Source organism: Eumetopias jubatus, unplaced genomic scaffold, assembly GCF_037043125.1.
Source record: "Eumetopias jubatus isolate StellerSeaLion01/CBP00866 unplaced genomic scaffold, mEumJub1_p1.0 scaffold_11, whole genome shotgun sequence".
NCBI classification, from domain to species: domain Eukaryota; kingdom Metazoa; phylum Chordata; class Mammalia; order Carnivora; family Otariidae; genus Eumetopias; species Eumetopias jubatus.
In genome coordinates, this window is record NW_028274817.1 from 84,084,687 (window position 1) to 84,103,395 (window position 18,709).

The window sequence follows — 18,709 nt, forward strand, 5'->3', positions numbered from 1 at the left end:
AACCATAGTAAGTCAAAGATTCTGCAAAGATCCATTTTCTTATCCTCCCTCAAATTGTCCTCGATCTCTTAATCTGCTTTCAGGTCTACAACCATCCCACTCCAGGCTGCCTAAGAACTTTCTCTCATCTCCTCCATTCCACTGTACATTGATCATCAGTTAGAATTTCAAATTAGGAATTCCATTAGCATGTTGAGTCCATGGAAGCCAAATGACCTATTATGGACTGAATCCAAATGTATAGGCAGGTGGTTAAGCAGGTCGGGTCAGCAGCCTTGGCTATGCAGACCCAAAACTAGAGGTTGCAGTAAAAATCAAGAAAGAATCATGATTTCACAAATGACCCTGAATTAACTGGATCCCAGCTCAAGGGGGACAATGTAGATTTGTAGATGATTCTAGAACCAAGTATGCCATCAAGGAAAATTTTTCTCACTGGTTGGTTCTACCATGTCACCCCCATACTCAAACAATCTTCATTGGCTCTCAATTACCTTTAAAATCAAATCTTCGAACCCTTCAGTCTGGCATTCAAAGCCTTTTACATCTCCCCATTCTTCTTACCACTTACTCTGCTCTTACCTTTTCTCTCATCAATCCTTGGTATAATCTGTCTACTTCAACCAGCCTGGCATATTCTCACTACCAGTAGCAATTCTTGCTCCTCTCCTTGCCTGTAATGTCTTTTCACTTCCTCTTTGCAGATCCACATTAACTGCATCATTTAAGACTCACTTCAAGATATACCCCCTTCTAAGAAGCTTTCCCTGATTCACTCACAGTATCACTGATACTTTGTGCTAAAACGACTTTAAAGCTCGCTGATGAAGTTCAACTTTACCTCCCCCACCACCAATTTTTCAGATGAGAAAACTTAAGGCCCAGAGATATTAAGTGATTTGTATAAGGTCTGTGAGTTTAGTGGTAGCAACTTAATCTCAAGCCAGATTTCCTGACTTCTTTTTCAATTTCCTTTCCACATTGTTACACTTTTTCCCCATGACCCCAACCCCGCCCCCAACACACACACACAAGTACAGTATGGTGTCGTGATCATAAACTAACATCTGTGTTTGGATTGTTTTTCACCTGTATTTGGTTTATCTCAACCACTAAGTTCTAATAATTCTTGAGGGAAGGGATTATGTATAATATTTCTGCCCCCTCTTCTCCTTCCCCATGGCACCTAAAAGAACTGTATATACCTCAGATGGGCAGTAAATACATCTTAACTGTGGAGTGCTTCACTTCAAGAAAATATAAAAAACAAAACCAATAAAATGAGTACACCAGGGGTGGATTATTATATCACATACATATTCAAAAAGATTCCTTTAAACAGGGACCTCCTATAGTGAACTTGGTTACAGATCATTAACTACCATCCAGAGAGAGAGAGAGAGAGAGAATGAGAGCTGAGAAACCTAGAGGTAAAAATGTAAGAATCACTGCTCCTCTTACAGGCTTGAGAAATAGAAGGGTGTTAAGGCAGACTTCCCACTTTGCAATACAGAGGATTTACACAGCCCATGTCTTGCAACCTCAACTCAGCACTAGCTCTGGTCTCTCTCGGCTGGGAGTTGAGTGACACAAGTTCTAAATGTCCGTTCCACCATTAATTATCTCTGTGACCTAAGACATATCACTTAATCTCACTGGACTTGTGTTTTCTCGTCTGTAAAAGGTTAGGGGGTAGGAGTGTGGGATGGAAGTCCAGACTTGCTTTGCCTCACACATTTGTTGTGAGGCTGAAGTGAGATAATATATGTGAAAGTGCTTTAAAAATCAAAAGGCATTATATGAATGCAAGGTATTAACTTTTTAACTCCTAGTCCTGTATCAATTAAATCATAGGAGACTAGAGCAAGCAAAGGATAACAGGTTTGCATGTTAATCCCATCTAAATTAATTGTCAGAATCCTCTGCCTTCTCTGTAAATGCTGTTCTTCATCCCGTCTCTTTATTTTATTTGGTAGAATATTATAAAGGTTGCTATTTTGGCTTTGCACATTGCCGAGGTGGCAGGAATGGGGGAGGTTGGCAGCTGCTAAGACTCAGGAGAGGCACCTATTTCTTTCCTAAATTGCTCTAAAGGGGAGGCGGAAGGAAATTGAAGCTGTTGGTCAAGGAAAAAAAGGGCCTCTACTCTAGCTCTACAGAGTCACTCTCTCATTCAATAATGAAAATTGAAAAAAAAGGAGAATAAAAGCTTTAATTTTGCCACATTTCTCAAGTTTTCTCTTCTTTACCTCTCCAGAATTCCTAGTATGCCTGAAATCAAAGGATCTCTGTGCTGGCTTGGACGAGCTTTATTTTGGGTGGAATCAGGATAAATGTGAGGCATGGGGATGAAGTAGCACATTACATATTCAAAAATTTGAGCCCACTCTTCTGGTCTATCCTTCATCTAGCCCAATTGGGTAACTTATATAATATGCCCTTAAGTCCAGCATTAGGGACCATGTCTGCTCTGGGACATCCAGATCCATGTCCACTCAAACCTCTGTGGAAATGGTCATCGTTCTTATTCTTATGCAGCTCTTGGCCTTTATATCAGTATTGTTCAATTAGAAAAGAGCCTCTTAAGAGATCATCAATCATTTGAAATATCAAATACTGCTAAAAAGCAATGCAGGGGGAAAAAGACACCCTAACTGGTAACCTGCAATGAATCATCCACTTAACAGACATCTCCTGAATCCTTACTACAACCTCAGCCCTGGGTCAGGTTTTGAGGAAAACACACAAGCATCTCAGTAAAGCTTTCTCTGTTAAGAGACTAGCGGACTATGGGGGAGAGGAAGGTATAGATAAGACATAGCACCAGTGTCTCCCCAAGTCAGGCACGAATGAACTCTAAACTTCCCCCCCCACCCCCACAGTGGTCCCATTGTATTCAATGTTGGGCTGAGGAGAGACTAAAAAACAAAACAAAACCTTAGTATAACACAAAGCAATGAGACAGCTTGTGATGTACTGAGAAATGTCTTAAAAATTAAATTAATCATAATTAAATCCAGGCAGTATATAACCCACCCTAATGGAGCCAAAACCAATGCACAAACAACTATTTTAGCATTCACCCTCAAACTGACTTTGCAGCAAGAGTTTACATCATAAATTTTGGACTCCTTGTAATTAAGTATAGAATTATAGACAAGAGTATCAATGAACATACATAAAGCAATAGCTCCAACTTGTCCCCTGGTGGTGCCCTGCTTGATGACACCCGATCTATGCCAAACCCCACCCTATTGCTCTCTAACCCAAGAAGCCATCCTGATCAGGGACTCCTCCAACTTCAGCCCTTCCAATTATATGCCAGGGTTCGGTGAAAATAAGATTGAAATGTGAGATATTGGCCCCTTCTAAAGACAGAGATTTCACAAAGTCTGAAAGCCTGAGAAGTGAGCTCCAAGCATAGGCATACTGGCTGGTCAGATCTGACATCTGCATGTTTTTCAGTCCTGAACTCAGGGTTAAAAGCAGCTTGGCTGCTTACATGTGGGATGGAAGAGAGGAGAAAAAGCCCAAGGAGGGTGAAAAAGATGGACCCTTTGTGTGGATTTACTGGAAGGAGGCCTGCCATCAGTGAGACACTTGATAGGCAGGGCTCACGTCCCCAGGGTTTCCCCAGCCCCAGAGGTTAGGGATGGTCCTGACACCAGCTTAGTAACTGCCAAGGAGTGTAACCCTTCTCCAGAAGGGTGGGCTTAGGCTACGATGCAGCAGTGAGCATCTGGGAAACGCAGATCTCATCAGAGATTCTGGTCTTTGGAGGTGGGGGGGGCTAGGTAAGACTGTCTTCTGCTGTATTATTTACTGCTGGGACTTAGTGTAAGGAACAGAAAAATGCGGCACGTTCTAGAAAATTCTGGGTGGGTCAGTGTCATTTGGCAAAAGAAGAGGGATTAGTGGAGGATATGGTCTGGGAGGAGAGGGCTAGAGGAGGGGCTGCAGAAGGAGGGCTGCCATCCACAACTGCAGTATTATGTGTGTCAGAGATAAATTCACTTGTCATATTTCAAATTAGGTTTATAAGTACTTTCCCCATCCCCCACACAGCAGTGGCTTAACGGGTGGTCTTCTCAATTTTTAATTGCAATTTTGCAGTATATTGGCGTCTGAAGTCTAGGTCTGACTGAGATGATGGTTTGTATATATTTGTACGTGACTAACAGTCGAGAGATCTTCTAAAGTCTCCCGATGAGGTGGGAAGGGTGCTGCGGCAGGGACCGGCTGTACTCTTCTCAAGAGAATCTTCCATCCCTAACGTCAGAGTGCTATTGAGGTATCAGGAGGTGAAAAAGGTGTGGGTGGTGCGGTGAATTTCCCAAGATACACACACACACACACACACACACACATTAACAAGTTCAGTAAAAAGTCCCGTTGATGCCTGGGAAGTCCAGCTAAGAGCAAAAGGCAGTCTCCCATGGCCAGGGCGAACCAGGCAGACTCCCGAATCGCCGCGGAGACCAGGGCAGCCTTCTCTCCGGAGCGCGCAGCCTAGCCGCCGCTTCCCGGGGAACTCTTGCCTTGCTCTAGGGGCTACATCTGCAGGCTGCGGAAAGCCAGGGCTCCAGCCCTTTCTCATTACACACCTTTCCCAAAGCACCCCAAGCCCCGTACCCAACGGCAAACCCCTCAGATCTGGCGAAACTCAAAAATGCAAAAACTGAGGCGGGGGGTAAATTGTACCTCAATCCAAAGGACTGAACACACACATACACATACAGACGCGCGCGCGCGCACACACACACACCTACCCCAACCCCGTGCCGCTTAATTTCTTTCCCCGGGTTAGAAAAGATGATTACTTGCCCACAGAGGCTTGGAGATGGGGGGCAGGAGGTTGGTCCGAGGCTAGGCTCACCTGCTACTGAGGTGAGAGAGCAGACACAGGATGCAAGCTGTTAGGAGCCGCAGCTCACAGCTGAGTGGTTGGGGGTTGCAAAGACCCTCAAGTTCTCCTCTGGCTTTTTTTTTTTTTTTTTTTTTTTGCATTCACGTCACCAAAGGGTTAAACGGCTGGGCTCCAACAGCTCCCCCCCCCGCCGCTCCACTCCCCCCTCCCCTTTTTTGTCTTCCCCCCCCTTCCCGCACGTCGCTAGGAGGTCATCAAGCTCTCTGTCCAGTCCGCGTTCGCAAGCCCCTCTGCTTCCCGCCCATCGGGCCCGTGGCTGCTTACGAAGAGGTGTGCGCTCACCGAGGGGCGTGTTCCAGCACTGGGAGACGCCGAGCGCCCCTGGGTTAGACCTCAGAGCGGAGCCAGCCATGGAGCGGGGCGGGGGAAAGTTTGGCACCCTGCAAGGGGTCGTCGAACAGGAGTGGGCGGGGCGCCCAAGGGTACTTTAGCCCTCCAAGCTCAGGGGCGCAAGCTGCCCAGACCTGAGGCGGTGTGCGGCCATGGACCGCGGAGCTGCCGCGGCCCAGGGCACTGCCCCGCCTCAGGATGGAGAGCAGCCCGCGGAGTCTCCAGAGCCGCCGCCGCCGTGGCCGCCGCCGCCGCCGCCGCCGCCGCCGCCGCCGCCGCCGCCGCCGCCGCCGCGGCCGCGGGCTCCTGCGCTGCTCCACGCGTCTTCGCCAGAACCGGCAACGCGGTTCGCTCCAGAACCCTGTCCGAAGGCGACCCCAGAACCAGCCACAGAACTCGACTCAGAAACGGTCCCAGAACCAGACACAGAACCGGCCCCAGAGCCGGCTCCAGAACCAGCCACAGAACTCGACAGAGAACCGGTCTCAGAACCAGCCACGGAACCGGCCCCCGAGCCGGCTCCGGAACCAGCCCCAGAACCAGCCACAGAACCAGCCACAGAACCGGCCTCTGAGCCGGCCCCAGTACCAGCCACAGAACCGGCCCCCGAGCCGGCCCCAGAACCAGCCCCAGAACCAGCCATAGAGTCCTGCCCTGAGCCGGCTCCAAAGTCCCATACGGAGCCGAGCCCAGCACCACGTCTACTGCAGTGTCCGGTGGTCGCTCCAGAGAGGGGTCTAAAGACCTCATCATCGCCCCGAACACCACTGCTGTTCTCCAGTATAAAGGTAAGAAAAAGACCCCCTGGGGTGGGGGGGGGGGAGAAGCAAAACGAGGCCGGATGGCTATCGAGCTCCTGGGACTCTAGGTACCCTAAGCATCCCATTTGGCTGCCACCGACTGGCAAAGATGCGCGGAGAGATGCGGGGATGGAGGAGCCCGGGGGAGTGGGAAATGGTTGGGAGGCGGGAAGCAACATGTGGAAGCGAGAGTGGGCTGTTGGGTCTAGAAACAGGGTGACTGCACGGGTTGGGAGTCGGAGCAGTTTTCCCCATGGGGAGAAGTGGCAGTGCAGTGAGCGCCTATATCTTGAAAAAGAGGAGGAAGACGTCCCCGGGGAGCGCAAGAGACCTAGAGAAGTATTTGGGGCTGGCCCTGGGTACACGGGGATGGGACTGAGTGGTGGGGATGGGGGTGGGTGGGACACACCTCTTAGCCGCGGTCACTGCCGCAGAGGCCCAAGCTGCGGAGCCGCAGCCTTCAGCTTGGCCCCCTCCCTGACAGTGGGGAGGGGGTCATCAGCGGGGACACAACTGGCGGCTCTCCAAGGAGGTGCCCGGCGCGGCGCCTCTGTCGGCTGCTGGGAGCTGGTACTCCGGGTGGGGATGAGGGGCTGGGCGGCGCCCACGCGCACTGCAGGGGAAGGGCAGGGTTCGCTGGGGAGGAGGGGGAGAGCATGCGTGTGTCGAAGCCACCCACCATTCCATCTGTCTGCAGGATTTCCCGGCAGGTAGGTGCAAACACTGTGACATGATGATGGGCCGCGTTACGAGCGGGAGACTGGCATCCCGCACCGGGGCCACTTGGAATGGTACAGGAGTCCCGGTTTAGAGACACCAAAATAGGAGTTGGTATTTGAGAGCGTGTGAATGGGAACCCTCATCTCTTCCAGTCTTCAGAGATGCCTTCTTAAGCGTTGCGCTTTGCCTGGAGAAGACGCGTGGAGGATCCTCGCGCACCCGCCCGGGGGAGGGGGGAGGGGGGAGAAGGGAGGAAGGAGGTTTTCTGTGTTTGCCTTGGACCCCCTGAAATCCCGTTGGGGCTTCAGCAGGAGTTTGTCTTTCTTGCTTTCTCTGTACTCCCCCTACTCATCCTTTTCCCCTATAAACTTCGTTCCACGAGACTGAATACAATGATAATGCATAGATACACCTTCATTTAGCTTCCCCTGCAGGGAAAGAAAAAAACACGGAACAAAACACAGAAACAAACAAACAACACACCACACCAATACCCGTCCATCCTGCTGCCTAGCAGGGCGTAGGGACAGGGCTCTGGAATCCTTCTGCTGCGGACCGCACACTTGTAGAATGTAGGGGAAGGGGGCAGAACTTGGCATCGCGAAATGGAAATGGAAGCGCTGGTTGCTTCCTGAGATATGAGTAGGGAGGCTTAAGGTTGCAAAATAACTGCAATGATAAATGACTGAATAAGAAGAAGCCTAATGCGAAAAGTTTCACGGGGGAAAAAAGTGCAGAGGTTTAAAAATAAATAAAATAGGACTGTAGGAGACTGAGACAAGTTGTTGTTGTTTTTAATCCAACAACCGGGCTCTCACCAGAGGGTGGATCTCCCCCTCCCTGCAGCAGCCCTTCCCTGCAGTGATCTGAGGAAAGGGCTGTGCAGCTAGAGGCCGGCCGGAGATCACCCTCACCTAGGGTGTGCTCTGGTCTTTTTGGAAGAGTTTGCAATGAAGTCGGTGGCAGGGAGACCAGCAGGGACCACCTGAGCTATGGCCTTCTTAACTGAGATTTTGGGAACATGGCTCAGAAACTGACACCTGGGGACTTAATTACCAGGATGTCCGGCAAATATATGGCCTCTTTGGCCCCTGGAAGACTGACTGGAGGCCAGGAGCTCCGGAGATGAGAACTGTGACAGTGGGAAAGCATGTCCCATGAGCTTGACAGGAAGATGTCTATTGCCAGACAGATGAGGAGGATCAAGGTAAGGGGAATCAGGTTAGCTTCCTCTACAGAGCGCCCTCTCAGACGCGCTGGCCGGCTGACCCATGGGCATTTGTCAGCCCTGGCAGAGGACCAGGACCCCCCAAGGTTTGGTTTTGCCCTTGGTAGAGTTAGTCATTTGTTCAGCCATTTATCTTTTAGAATGGGGTTAAGGACCCTGACCATCCACTAAGAGGGCCATGCAGATGAATCCATCAGTGGCTCTAGATGATTTCAAAGGATGCAAAGGATCTGGGTAAATGCTCACATTGCTGGGAGCCAAACCCCTCTTCAACACCCTAGGTGTTGCTATGCAATTGCTCTCTGGTGTCGTTGGGAACATCTGATCTTCAGTGATAGGACCGTTCTCTGCTGCATCCTCCTCAGGCAAACAGCACCCACAGCCAGCTGACTTGCATCTTAGCATTCAAGGCAAACAGGTTGCCATCTTAGCTGGGGAGGTGTTGTTCTCAGACACTGCCTCCTTGAGGCAAGCTTGGGGAAACACACACACACACACACACACACACACACATACACACCATCTCGGAGATCCTTATCATACAATGAAATCCTACATCGCAAGGCACAGTCAGTACCAGAAGCATGAAACTAGCCTGATAAGTCAAAGGATGAAATGAGTAAAACGAAGTGTTTGAATGTGACTGCAGGTTTCTCCCAGATAATTTTTGCTGACTGGTTTTGCAGTGGGAAAAAAAAAAAATCAACATCTTCCAGTGTGTAGTCTGTTCTCTTTTCAGGTTTCTGAACCTGTTGCTTGCACATTGATGCCAATCATGAGGGTGGAGACTGAGAAAAGGGGGCTCATATTGTCTTTCCAAATAGATACCAGGATAACACAGTCTTGTGAACCAAACTTGTCTATTTCCTTCCTTTCTAAAATGTTTTGATTTCCAGGAAATGAGCCATGGTCTCCCACCTGGTGGCAGCAAGTGTAAGTAAGGATGTGTGAATTGGTTCTTTAACAATGCTATGACTTGCTTGGGGGGAGTGGGGCTTACATGAAGTATACTATATTTGTTTCCCTCCCCTCACCTATGGTTGAAAAAAGATAGTTTGTGTTTTTATTAATTGGGTTTGACTGGCTACGAAATTATAATCACACCATACAGGTGATTGATGAAAAATCTGAAAAGAAATACACTTTTGTGGCCTTTATTTCTGGGATGGGGGGTGTGTGATAAGAGATCAATTGCCATTGACCATTACACCCCAAACCATAACAAAGCAGTTTTCTGGTATTTTTTGCACACACTTTCTTGCGAAGTAGCAAGCATTTGTTTATATGATATCTGGTCATTCTTGCCTGAATACTTTATCGTTTCACTTACTTCTGAGCTCCTCAAAGGTAGATACTGTCTCTCCCTCTCAGTGCCTAGTACAATTCAGCCCTCCCTGTTTTTGCTCAGTAAACGTTCACTGAAGCTTGAAACCTATCAATTCCATTTCCGCCAATGAGGACGACATAGAGACTGCTGCTGTGAATGAGTAAAAATGCATTCTTGTTGATTTCAGAGTGAGAAGTAAATGCTTATTTAAATGCCCTGGAATATATAGCCCTTAAGGAAATGCAGTCCAGCTTTCCCTTTTCAGAATGAATGTTAGAACCATAATTAAGAAGCAAATTACCAACTATTAAAACATGGTTTGGAAAGTGTCCTTATCCTCTGCAGTCCCAGCAGCGGCAGACTAATGATGATGTTGCTGGTTTCAGGGGTAATAAATTTTTTTCCTAAGTGAACAGAATATCTGCGATGACTATAAACAGCTTTGGGATTGTAGAATCGAATGTTTAACCTGTTGAAGTTCAGGATGAGATTACTTTCTTTCCTCTTGGGTTCTTTCCCCCCTCCTTGCCAGGTTTTGATGAAACCATCTGATTTGTTTGGTATATTCTGAGAGATTCTGAGCATTTGCAGCAGTATGTTCTAGAAAAGATAATGAGATATTTGGTCAGTCATCTTTCTTTTCTGAGAATACAGTTCTTATGTGTTTATTAAAATCTCTCTCTGACTGGGGCTTCTGCACATCTGTAGCCCAAAATGAAAGGCTGATCCTTTGTCCGAAGTGCTTCCAAGGAAAAGGGGAAAATCCATAGAGACCAGGAAACCAGTCAGGGATATTGTAATAAGGATTATATAATCCCTTCTGCTAGTATGGCACTTTACAGTTTGTAGAATGCTTTCCTTTGCGTTATTAACTCTCATTCCCCTGACAAAGGCAGCAGGGTGGGAGAAGGCAAAAATAAAACTTCACACCTAATAGGATATAACTATTAATTTCTCTAATGTGGATTTAAAAAAAAAAAAAATCCGACATAGGGCTTTCTGTGACACACAGGATCCTCATTTGTTTAAGAACAATCTTTAAGCTGACATTCCCTCAGCCTGGATTTTTTTTCAAAGCAGCGATTGCTGTTCCTAGTCTGATGCTCCCAGCGTGGGCCATCCTAGAACAGGAGTCTGAGAAGGAAGGATACAAGACAGAGGCGCAAGACCCTGAACCTATTACTTCCAAAGAAGACCTTTTTTTGGAAAGAAAATAAATAGAAATTCTCCTAGGGATAGGGTGCCCAACCTTTCCAAAGACTGCTGACTGTAATTCCCTCAGTGGAAAAAAATAATTTTAAGGATTAAAAAAAGAAAGCATCCATTCCTAAAGGGAGATGCCCCACCCTCACCAAAGCAAATAAACCTTATTCTTAAAATAGAAAAACAAATTTACAAATTAAAAAAAAGAAAGGAACAGTGACCCCAGATAAGGAAACTTATCCCTCCCCTTAAAATTATTTTAAGAAAAAAGGAAAGAAATTCTAAAGGGAGATGTTCCTCACCCTCATCAAAACCCATGGAACTTATGTCCCCAAGAGAAAAATTAAAGAGGAAAAGAGAAAAATCGCCTCAAGGTAAACAGTATTTCTAACCTTAAAAAAATTCATGAAATTTATCAACTTTATTTGCATCCCACTGCTCATGCCCAATCTCTTACAAAAATTATGGGGGCAAAAATAAATCTCCCAAAGGGGAGTCTCACCAAATCTCCCTAACGTTATTTCTTCCAATTACATGAAATGTCCAGAATAGGCAAATCCTTAGAGACTGAAAGTAGATTAGTGGTAGCCTGGGGCTTGGGGGAAGAGGGCAGGGGGAAGTGTGGGTACAGGATTTCTTTGAAAGATGATAAAACTGTTCTGAAACTAGATAGTGGTGATGGTTGCACAACCCTGCGAACATGCTAAAAACCACTGACTTTGTACAAATGAAAACGGTGAATTTTGTGGCATATGAATAATATCCGAATTTTTAAAAATAAGTAAAAGAAAGAGATCACTCCTCCAACTGCAAGATAATGGACCTACTGTCTTCCCACAAATAAACAAAGGAATAAATGAATGCATAAGGAAAAAAGAAATTTTTAAAAAGGAACCAAAAGACAGAGAGATCCTCTTAAGGGCCTCTTAACCTCACCAAGGAAAATAACTTTTATTCACCCCCCCAATTTTTTCTCTTTGGGAAAAACAAACAAAAAGAAAGTCTTTGTACAGGCAGATACTTTCAAAATCATCAAAGTCCACGAAACTTACCAATCTTTCCATCCCAGAAACACACAAATGTTTTAACAAAAAGAAAGAAATATTAAAGATCAGGGTCCCTGATCTTACCAAACATCCTGAATTTTTAATTCCCAGAAAAGGAGAAAAAGAGAAACAAAAGAAAGAAATCCCTCCCCTGCCAAGGGGAGATGCCCCATCCTCACCAAAGGACATGAACCTTATTCTCAAAATACATTTTTTTAAGGTTTAAAAGAAAATCAATAATGAAAAGGCATGTGTGTTGGTGGAGGGGATAATATCAATGAAATGAAAATAAAATCCTCTTAAAGAGAAGTGCTCCAGCCTCACAGACACATGAACTTTTCTGTCAAGATACAGCAAAAACAAATGCAAATTCTTTAAAGAAGAAAAAATAAAAAGAAATCCTTCTAGTGGGAGATGATCTGAATTTATTCAAACCCCAAAGCTTGATTCTTAATATAGGAAATTTAAAAATTGGAAGCATAAATAGAAAGAGAGAGAAACAGAAACAAAACCAAGATGTCCCCAACCTCATTCTCAAAACAAGAAAATACATTTAGGATTACGGAGAAAGAGGGGAAACAATGAAAAGGATATTTTCAAAGAGAAACGTCCTTTTTAGGGAATGAAGATGCCCCAAACTCACCAAAGTCCCTGAACATTTTTCTCCAAACAAAAAAAAAAAGAAGGGAGAGAGCAAAGGGGTGAGGGAAAGGAATTGGAAGGGGAGGGAGAGAGGGGGAGGAAAGGAAGTGGGTAGAGAGGAAGAGAAGGAGGGAATGAGAGGCAGAAGAAAATAAACTAAGGGACAATTTTTAAAAGAAAGACATTCTTCTCAGGGAAGGTGCTCCAACGCTTTATTGATGGTGATGCATATTATTCCTGATGTTCAACCCAGTCTACCTCCCACAAAAAGGAGAAAAAATCCCCCCAAAATCTCTTCCTAAAGCTTCTTCAAGGGGAGATGCACCCAATCTCACCCAAACCCAGAGGCTTTATTTATCTTCCAGCTTTCAAGTATTTTTTTAACGAAATAAAGGAAAAAGAAGTTCTTTTACAGAAAGATGCTCTCAATCTTATTTTTCCAAGTTAATTATTTATTTTAAAGAAAATGAAAGAAAGGAAATCCCCCCACCCCATCAGGAGGGCTCCCAATCTCACTAAAACCAGTGGCCCTTATAGTTTTGCCCCACAAAACTTAATTTTTTTCTAAATGGAAATCCTCCAAACCTAAGGAGATATGCTCCCACAACCCCACCAAAAGCAAGGGATCTTTCTCCCCAGACATTTTTTTAAAAAGAAAAGTCCTTCCATCGTAAGAGATGCCTTCAGTTTCACTAAAATCAATCTACTTTATCCACATCCACGAGGAAAACAAAACCAGAAAAAAATGGTAAGAGGAAAAGAAATTCTCCTAACCTAAGGCAAGTTGGCCACAATCTCACCAACATGTTTAAATTTTATTCCCCTAAAGCGATTTAAAAAAAAAAAAAAGGAGGGGAGAGGAAAGCCTGTCTTTTAAGCTCTCTACACCTACCCCATACTAAAGACTTCCTAGGAAGTGTAATACAAAGAAAAGGTAATATCTTTCTAGAACCATGCCAATGAACCTTAAATTCAGAACCTGAGGCTGAAGGGTAGTAAATGTTTAATCCCAGGCTGATTTCCCTCTGCCCCAACTCCAGCCCATTTCTGGTTACCTTCGCCATCAGTCAGTCAGGCTGTGCACTCCGGAAAGGCAAACCCTGCCCATGAAAACAAAATTAGGAAAGCAAACCTTCTGGGGAAAAATCTATGCCGCATTTCTAAACCAAACAGAAATGATTTGGGGGATTAGCTGCCTCATGTTCCCCTCTAGCACTATAGAAACTCAAAAGTTGATGATAAACTCTAAAGCAATGACGCTCTATTAACTTCCAAATTAGACACACACCTACCTAGCAGAGAAGGACCCTTAGCCAATTCAGTAATGGGTTTCTCAAGGTGGTTGTCTAATCATGTGCTCACTTAAATGTCTGTTCTCTAGAGTTATAAAGGGCTTGATTTTCACAAATACATAAAATTTGCAAGTCAGATTTATAAGCAGAGACTAAGACTCAATGTTTTCCAAAGTTTTTAATTCATTTACTTATTTAAAAATTAAATTGAGTACCTGTGTATATCCTATGTGCTTAGCACTGAAGATTCCATGGTGGGCAAAATCACAGAGACTTCCTTAAAACAAACTGGTAAATGAGACACCCAATTACCGAAACAGATGATTTGTTTCACTAGATGCTTTGCTGAGGCAATCACATAAATAGTTCTCCCAGCATACCTTTTCTTAAATAAAAATTTAATGTAATAAAATAAAGGATATGTATCTTAATTTCAGAGAAAGTGGGAAATCAAAACTGCTTCCAAAAAGTAAATAAAAATTACATAGCACCCCATCACTCAAGATTGAGTATCAAGAGATAATGAATATTTTGTTGGTTTTTTTCCATTTTCTCAGATAAGATGCTTATATACACTTATAATCTACAGTAGTTAAGACTTTAAAGGAATGTACAGTTGTGTCTCAGGCTTCCCCCTACCTGTTACCTCCCCCACTTAATTATCAAATCATGTGTGTTTTTCTACATTGTATTTAGGAAACAATTGTTTATTTTAGCTTAAAGTTTATCTAGTCAAATGACTGCCTGTGTGATCTGATTGATGAAACTATGCTGGAAACCTAACTGTTCAGAGATGTATTTGCAATGTAAAGCAATGAGAATATACATTGTCGTATATACAATTGGCAGTTTGATCTCACGTTTACTAAGTGCACTTTCTTAGACATCCAGATTTCATTTGTCCAGCTAGCTTTTGTGATTTGGACTTGAAGGAGGAGACCCGGAGCAAAATCCACCCTTTTCCCACTGTTAAATTCCCAAAAGGAAAATCTAAATTTAAATTTCTAAGACTCTGTTGGGTCACTTTTAGCCATATGCAAAAATGTACTAATGGTTTTGTCTCTTTAACACACAGTTACCAGCCATGCTCATTAAGGTTCCTCCTACCCAGAAGGGAAATACTTTTGTTTGAGGACATTATCAGCAATTATAAGGAGATAGAATATTCATTCAGCTTTCATTAACCAAATGTGGTAGAAAATTGAGAGAGTTAATAAACTGTATACAATCCAACCAAGGTTGAATTAGTAATTTAAAAGGCAAGTGTAATGTGGTATTAAGATCAGAGTCTTCTTCCTTGTCTGTAGCACTTGGAGATTTTCATCTTCCAAAGCATTACAGGCATTTGCTGTTTAAGCCTTTTTCTTTAAAGAGATTGTAAAAGAGATTTCAGACCCCTGAGGACGGCGACTCCCACCCCCTTGTTTTCCTCCTAGCACAGGATAAGGCACATGTTACTGGGGGATTCTGAGAGGTAAGCGTGATGCTCCAACCCAGAGCTTTGCAGAATTCTAAAACAAGAGGCAGTGGGTACGGGGAAGGAGCCTGCCTCTGCCCCCAAGAGTAGGAGGGGAATGGAAGCACTGCTTGCAGGGCTCAGCTAAGAACTTCCAGAATCCTGGATGTTCATTCATTTGCCTTCTCCTGCAGCGAATGTCTCTACCTGTTCTCTTCTGGGATTTTGCAGCTTGAGACAGGAAATGAAAGGTACCTGCTGAGCAAAACCAAAATTGTTAATCTCCTTGGCTATGAGTAGAGACACTTGAAACCAGGAAAGTTTTTTATTAACCCTGGCTCTTTCAACTGAGTCCCCCACTCTCACTTCACTCTTCACTCTGTGAAGCCGGCTCCAGCATCACAGCATGATCCTCTAAACCCCACCTCTAACAGTAGTCCCTGCTTACCTTGATTGTTAATTTTCCCTCAGTAAGTGTCATTTGCATTTATTATGTTCCTTGAACATATTATTTCATGGTTTATTCACATCACTGCGCATGTCCTTTGCAGTATAAAAGAAAAATGTGATGTAGCTTTATTAAAACAGCTAAGCATAAACAGCAAAGAGAAAAGTAAATGAGGCTACAGAACAAGATTATTGATTTCAGAAAATTAACAAATTTGTGCCCTTCTCACTAACCTCAATTAATGCTTACTGTGACAGTTTCCCTCCTGCCAGGCTTGAGTAGAACATAACTTTTCTCTTACTCAGAATTTGGATATTGCTGTCCCTTTCTCACATCCTCACCCTACTCTGCTTGACTGTTAAGACTAACTAAATTAAAATGATAATTTTGGCATTGTCCTGGTCTCTTTCGCTTTAATTTACTCAACTTGGTGACTAGAACTCCAGGACGTTTTTTGTTTGTTGGTTGGTTGGTTGGGTTTTTTTTTTTGTTTTTTTTTGTTTTTGTTTTTTTTTTTTTGACTTCACATGGAATCAAAGCACCCATTTGGTGGCTCATTTCATGGTTTTCTTAGTATATCACTTTTCACTAGTGAATTGTCTTTCTAGAAATGCCTGGAAAAGCCTTACTTTGCCTTTCTATCATCCCTCATCAGCACTAAATTTTTTGAGTTCCTTCATCTCATCTCTAATGGTGGAAAAACAAACATAGACATTCCCAGGCAACTTGAAAGCTTGCTTGCTTTGTTTGTTTGTTTGTTTGGGTTTTTTGTTTGTTTGTTTGTTTTGTATCCAGTATAATAAGGCATCACTGTGAATGACACATAAACATATCTGCTAATTAGCTCATTAAGTGTTCAATAATTATGTAATTGGTATATAAAATGCTTTACAATATGATACATATTTGGAGGATTGTTACATGGGTATTTTAGAGTATTTTACTGATATTTGGGGAAATTGGTTGGGGTTTTTAAGATGAAATAGGAATGCATTATTACTTTTCCAATGTAGAATAATGGAAGAAATTTTCCCACTATCCAAAATTCACTACCCAACAAGTTTTCAGAGGTGGATTAGATTCAGATATGAGGGACTGCCTGATAGCAAATTCACTTTGATATAAGAAATTTAAGGGAAAAAATATAAAGTTGTTTGAGGTAAGTGGGATATATTCTTCCCAATATATTCTCCTCAAACCCAGAGAAAATCAGAATTAAATTAAACAGTGACATTATCAGGGAGAAGTGAGGTTATCCCTGAATTGGGCAGGTGAGACCACGGCCTACAGACCAAAGAGTGAGGCCCTTGTGTAGTATATGGAATTAGAAAAAAAAAAAAAGGCCACTCTAATGAATCGTAGAGTACAGATTGAAATAATGTGGAAAATAAAGTGGACAGGCAGTCTTATTGAAACTTTGAAGGCAACTGACAAAATTGTGTATATCATCCAAATCATGACATATAACCATTGGAGGGTTGTTGATTAGTAAAATAACATGGCTGAAGCAGAGGATTGGTTGATGGGGCATATAATTAAAAACTTTCAATTTCTTTGTATGCCAAATTCCAAATTAAACTACTAAAGCTAAAAGTGGAAGAAAAGAGTTATAGTATCTAGTGTCTTTTTTCTATTGTTTTGGGCCTTCTTTGCGCTTTTGTAAGTGGCTGGTCTGCTTTCTCTATGATATTTTTTCTATCTCATATCACAGAGTTTTCTACAGCAAAAGTAAAAAGTTGATGGCAATCCAGTGAAATCTTTTATCTTCAGTGTTGTAGACCTGTGGAATGTCCCGAAAATGGCCTTTGGGGATCAGCTGACCTAATATGTTTAAAATCTTTTTAACAGTAGAAACTTTTTAATATTTTCTCTATGAAACCTTAAATGAAAGCCTAATATTTAATATAAATACAAGAAATATTTCACTAGTCCTTTTCTATGCTAAAATGGGTTTGTAACTGATGTACATTTCTAATTGTTTATTTGAAGCTAAGAGGAAAGCGAGTTTGCACTCTCTGTTTATTACTGGCCGCTTGGCAAGTGTGCTGGTGATGTAGAAACACATTGAATAGGAAAAAGAAGCAAGTCAGAGTTTAAAATTTGGCCTAAAATATTCCAGAAGTTCATAATAGTCTCGGAAACGTAGCCATTCTGGAGAGTTCCTCCCCCCCCACCCCAGGAATGTGTTACAACAGGCCTCATAAAGTGGGTTGTCATAATGTGTACTGCCTTTGCTTATGGGAAAATTTTTATTATGGGGGATTGTGTTCTTGACCAAGGACACTATACCAAGTAAATGGTAGGTATAACTAAAAATATGTAGTTAAAAGCTAATGTATAACTGTAAGCCTCTGTAATAATTTGAACTAGCAAAATTGTTCCAAGTCCTATAAAATGGGCATAAATGTACCATACACATTGATTTTGTAAGGGGCCCTAGTGTACTATAAAGTGTACATGCAGCACATAAAAGAGCCAATTCTACATAAATTTAATCTATTATTATTTATTTAAAATTTGCACTCTGCCTGCATCCAGGAAGGATATGAAATATCCTACAAAATTAAACACATAAGAAACAGGACGATTAAGCTCAAATAAAAACAAGACAAGCCAATTCAATGCAGTGGTAAATGAGACTTTAAACTAATATATGCTAGTTATAATAAACCCCAATTACACATTTAATTAGCAGTACTTTTGTTTGCTGCCTTTGGTGCTTGAAGGACTTTGGGGAATGATTTGAATGACTCAGGCCTCTTAAAGTTGGTATCCAAGGAAGTTGAGCTGATGCCTCATTTTTATGCGATACATCTTCCTGTAGCAAGCTGCAGCAACCACAAAATGAGGAACTAAAGGTTGCCAGGATTGTGGTATAGGTGTTAATTAACTGTCCTAGAGGCTGAGGCTTGGGTTATTTCGGTGTGCCTGCATTTTTCTAATATCATAATGCATGTGTCTGTGAGGCATGTAAGTATGGGACTTTCTCAAATAAAATAGTATTTCCAATAAAATTCCTCAAAAAAAATCCAAATAGTACTGTGTAACCAGGGGTTCAATAGTTTGGACTCTTTCTTAGATTGAGAGTTATTTCACAATGCTTCTAGTCATAATTCCACTCTACATAGCTGTGCAATATGAGGTAAATTGCTTAATCTTTCCGTGGCTTAGCTTTTGTATCTCTTAAATGAAGCCAATAATGTGCTGCTGACTCAGCTCAGCTCGGCAGTCTCCTCCAGCAAGTCTTCACTGGTATCCCATCTGGGCTAGGTGCCCTTCCTCTGGGCTCC

At 43.1% G+C, this 18,709-nt stretch overlaps 1 protein-coding gene across 2 annotated transcripts in view; it reads left to right on the forward strand.

Moving 5' to 3' along the window:
* Window positions 1-5,409: 5,409 nt before the first annotated feature.
* The window catches only part of DGKK (diacylglycerol kinase kappa), a 150,236-nt gene continuing 136,936 nt past the window's right edge, over window positions 5,410-18,709 (forward strand). For both annotated transcript variants that reach the window (XM_088029012.1, XM_088029013.1), the window contains exon 1: window positions 5,410-6,045. In XM_088029012.1, the coding sequence (XP_087885138.1) occupies window positions 5,410-6,045 (636 nt within the window). The remainder of the gene's footprint in view (window positions 6,046-18,709) is intronic.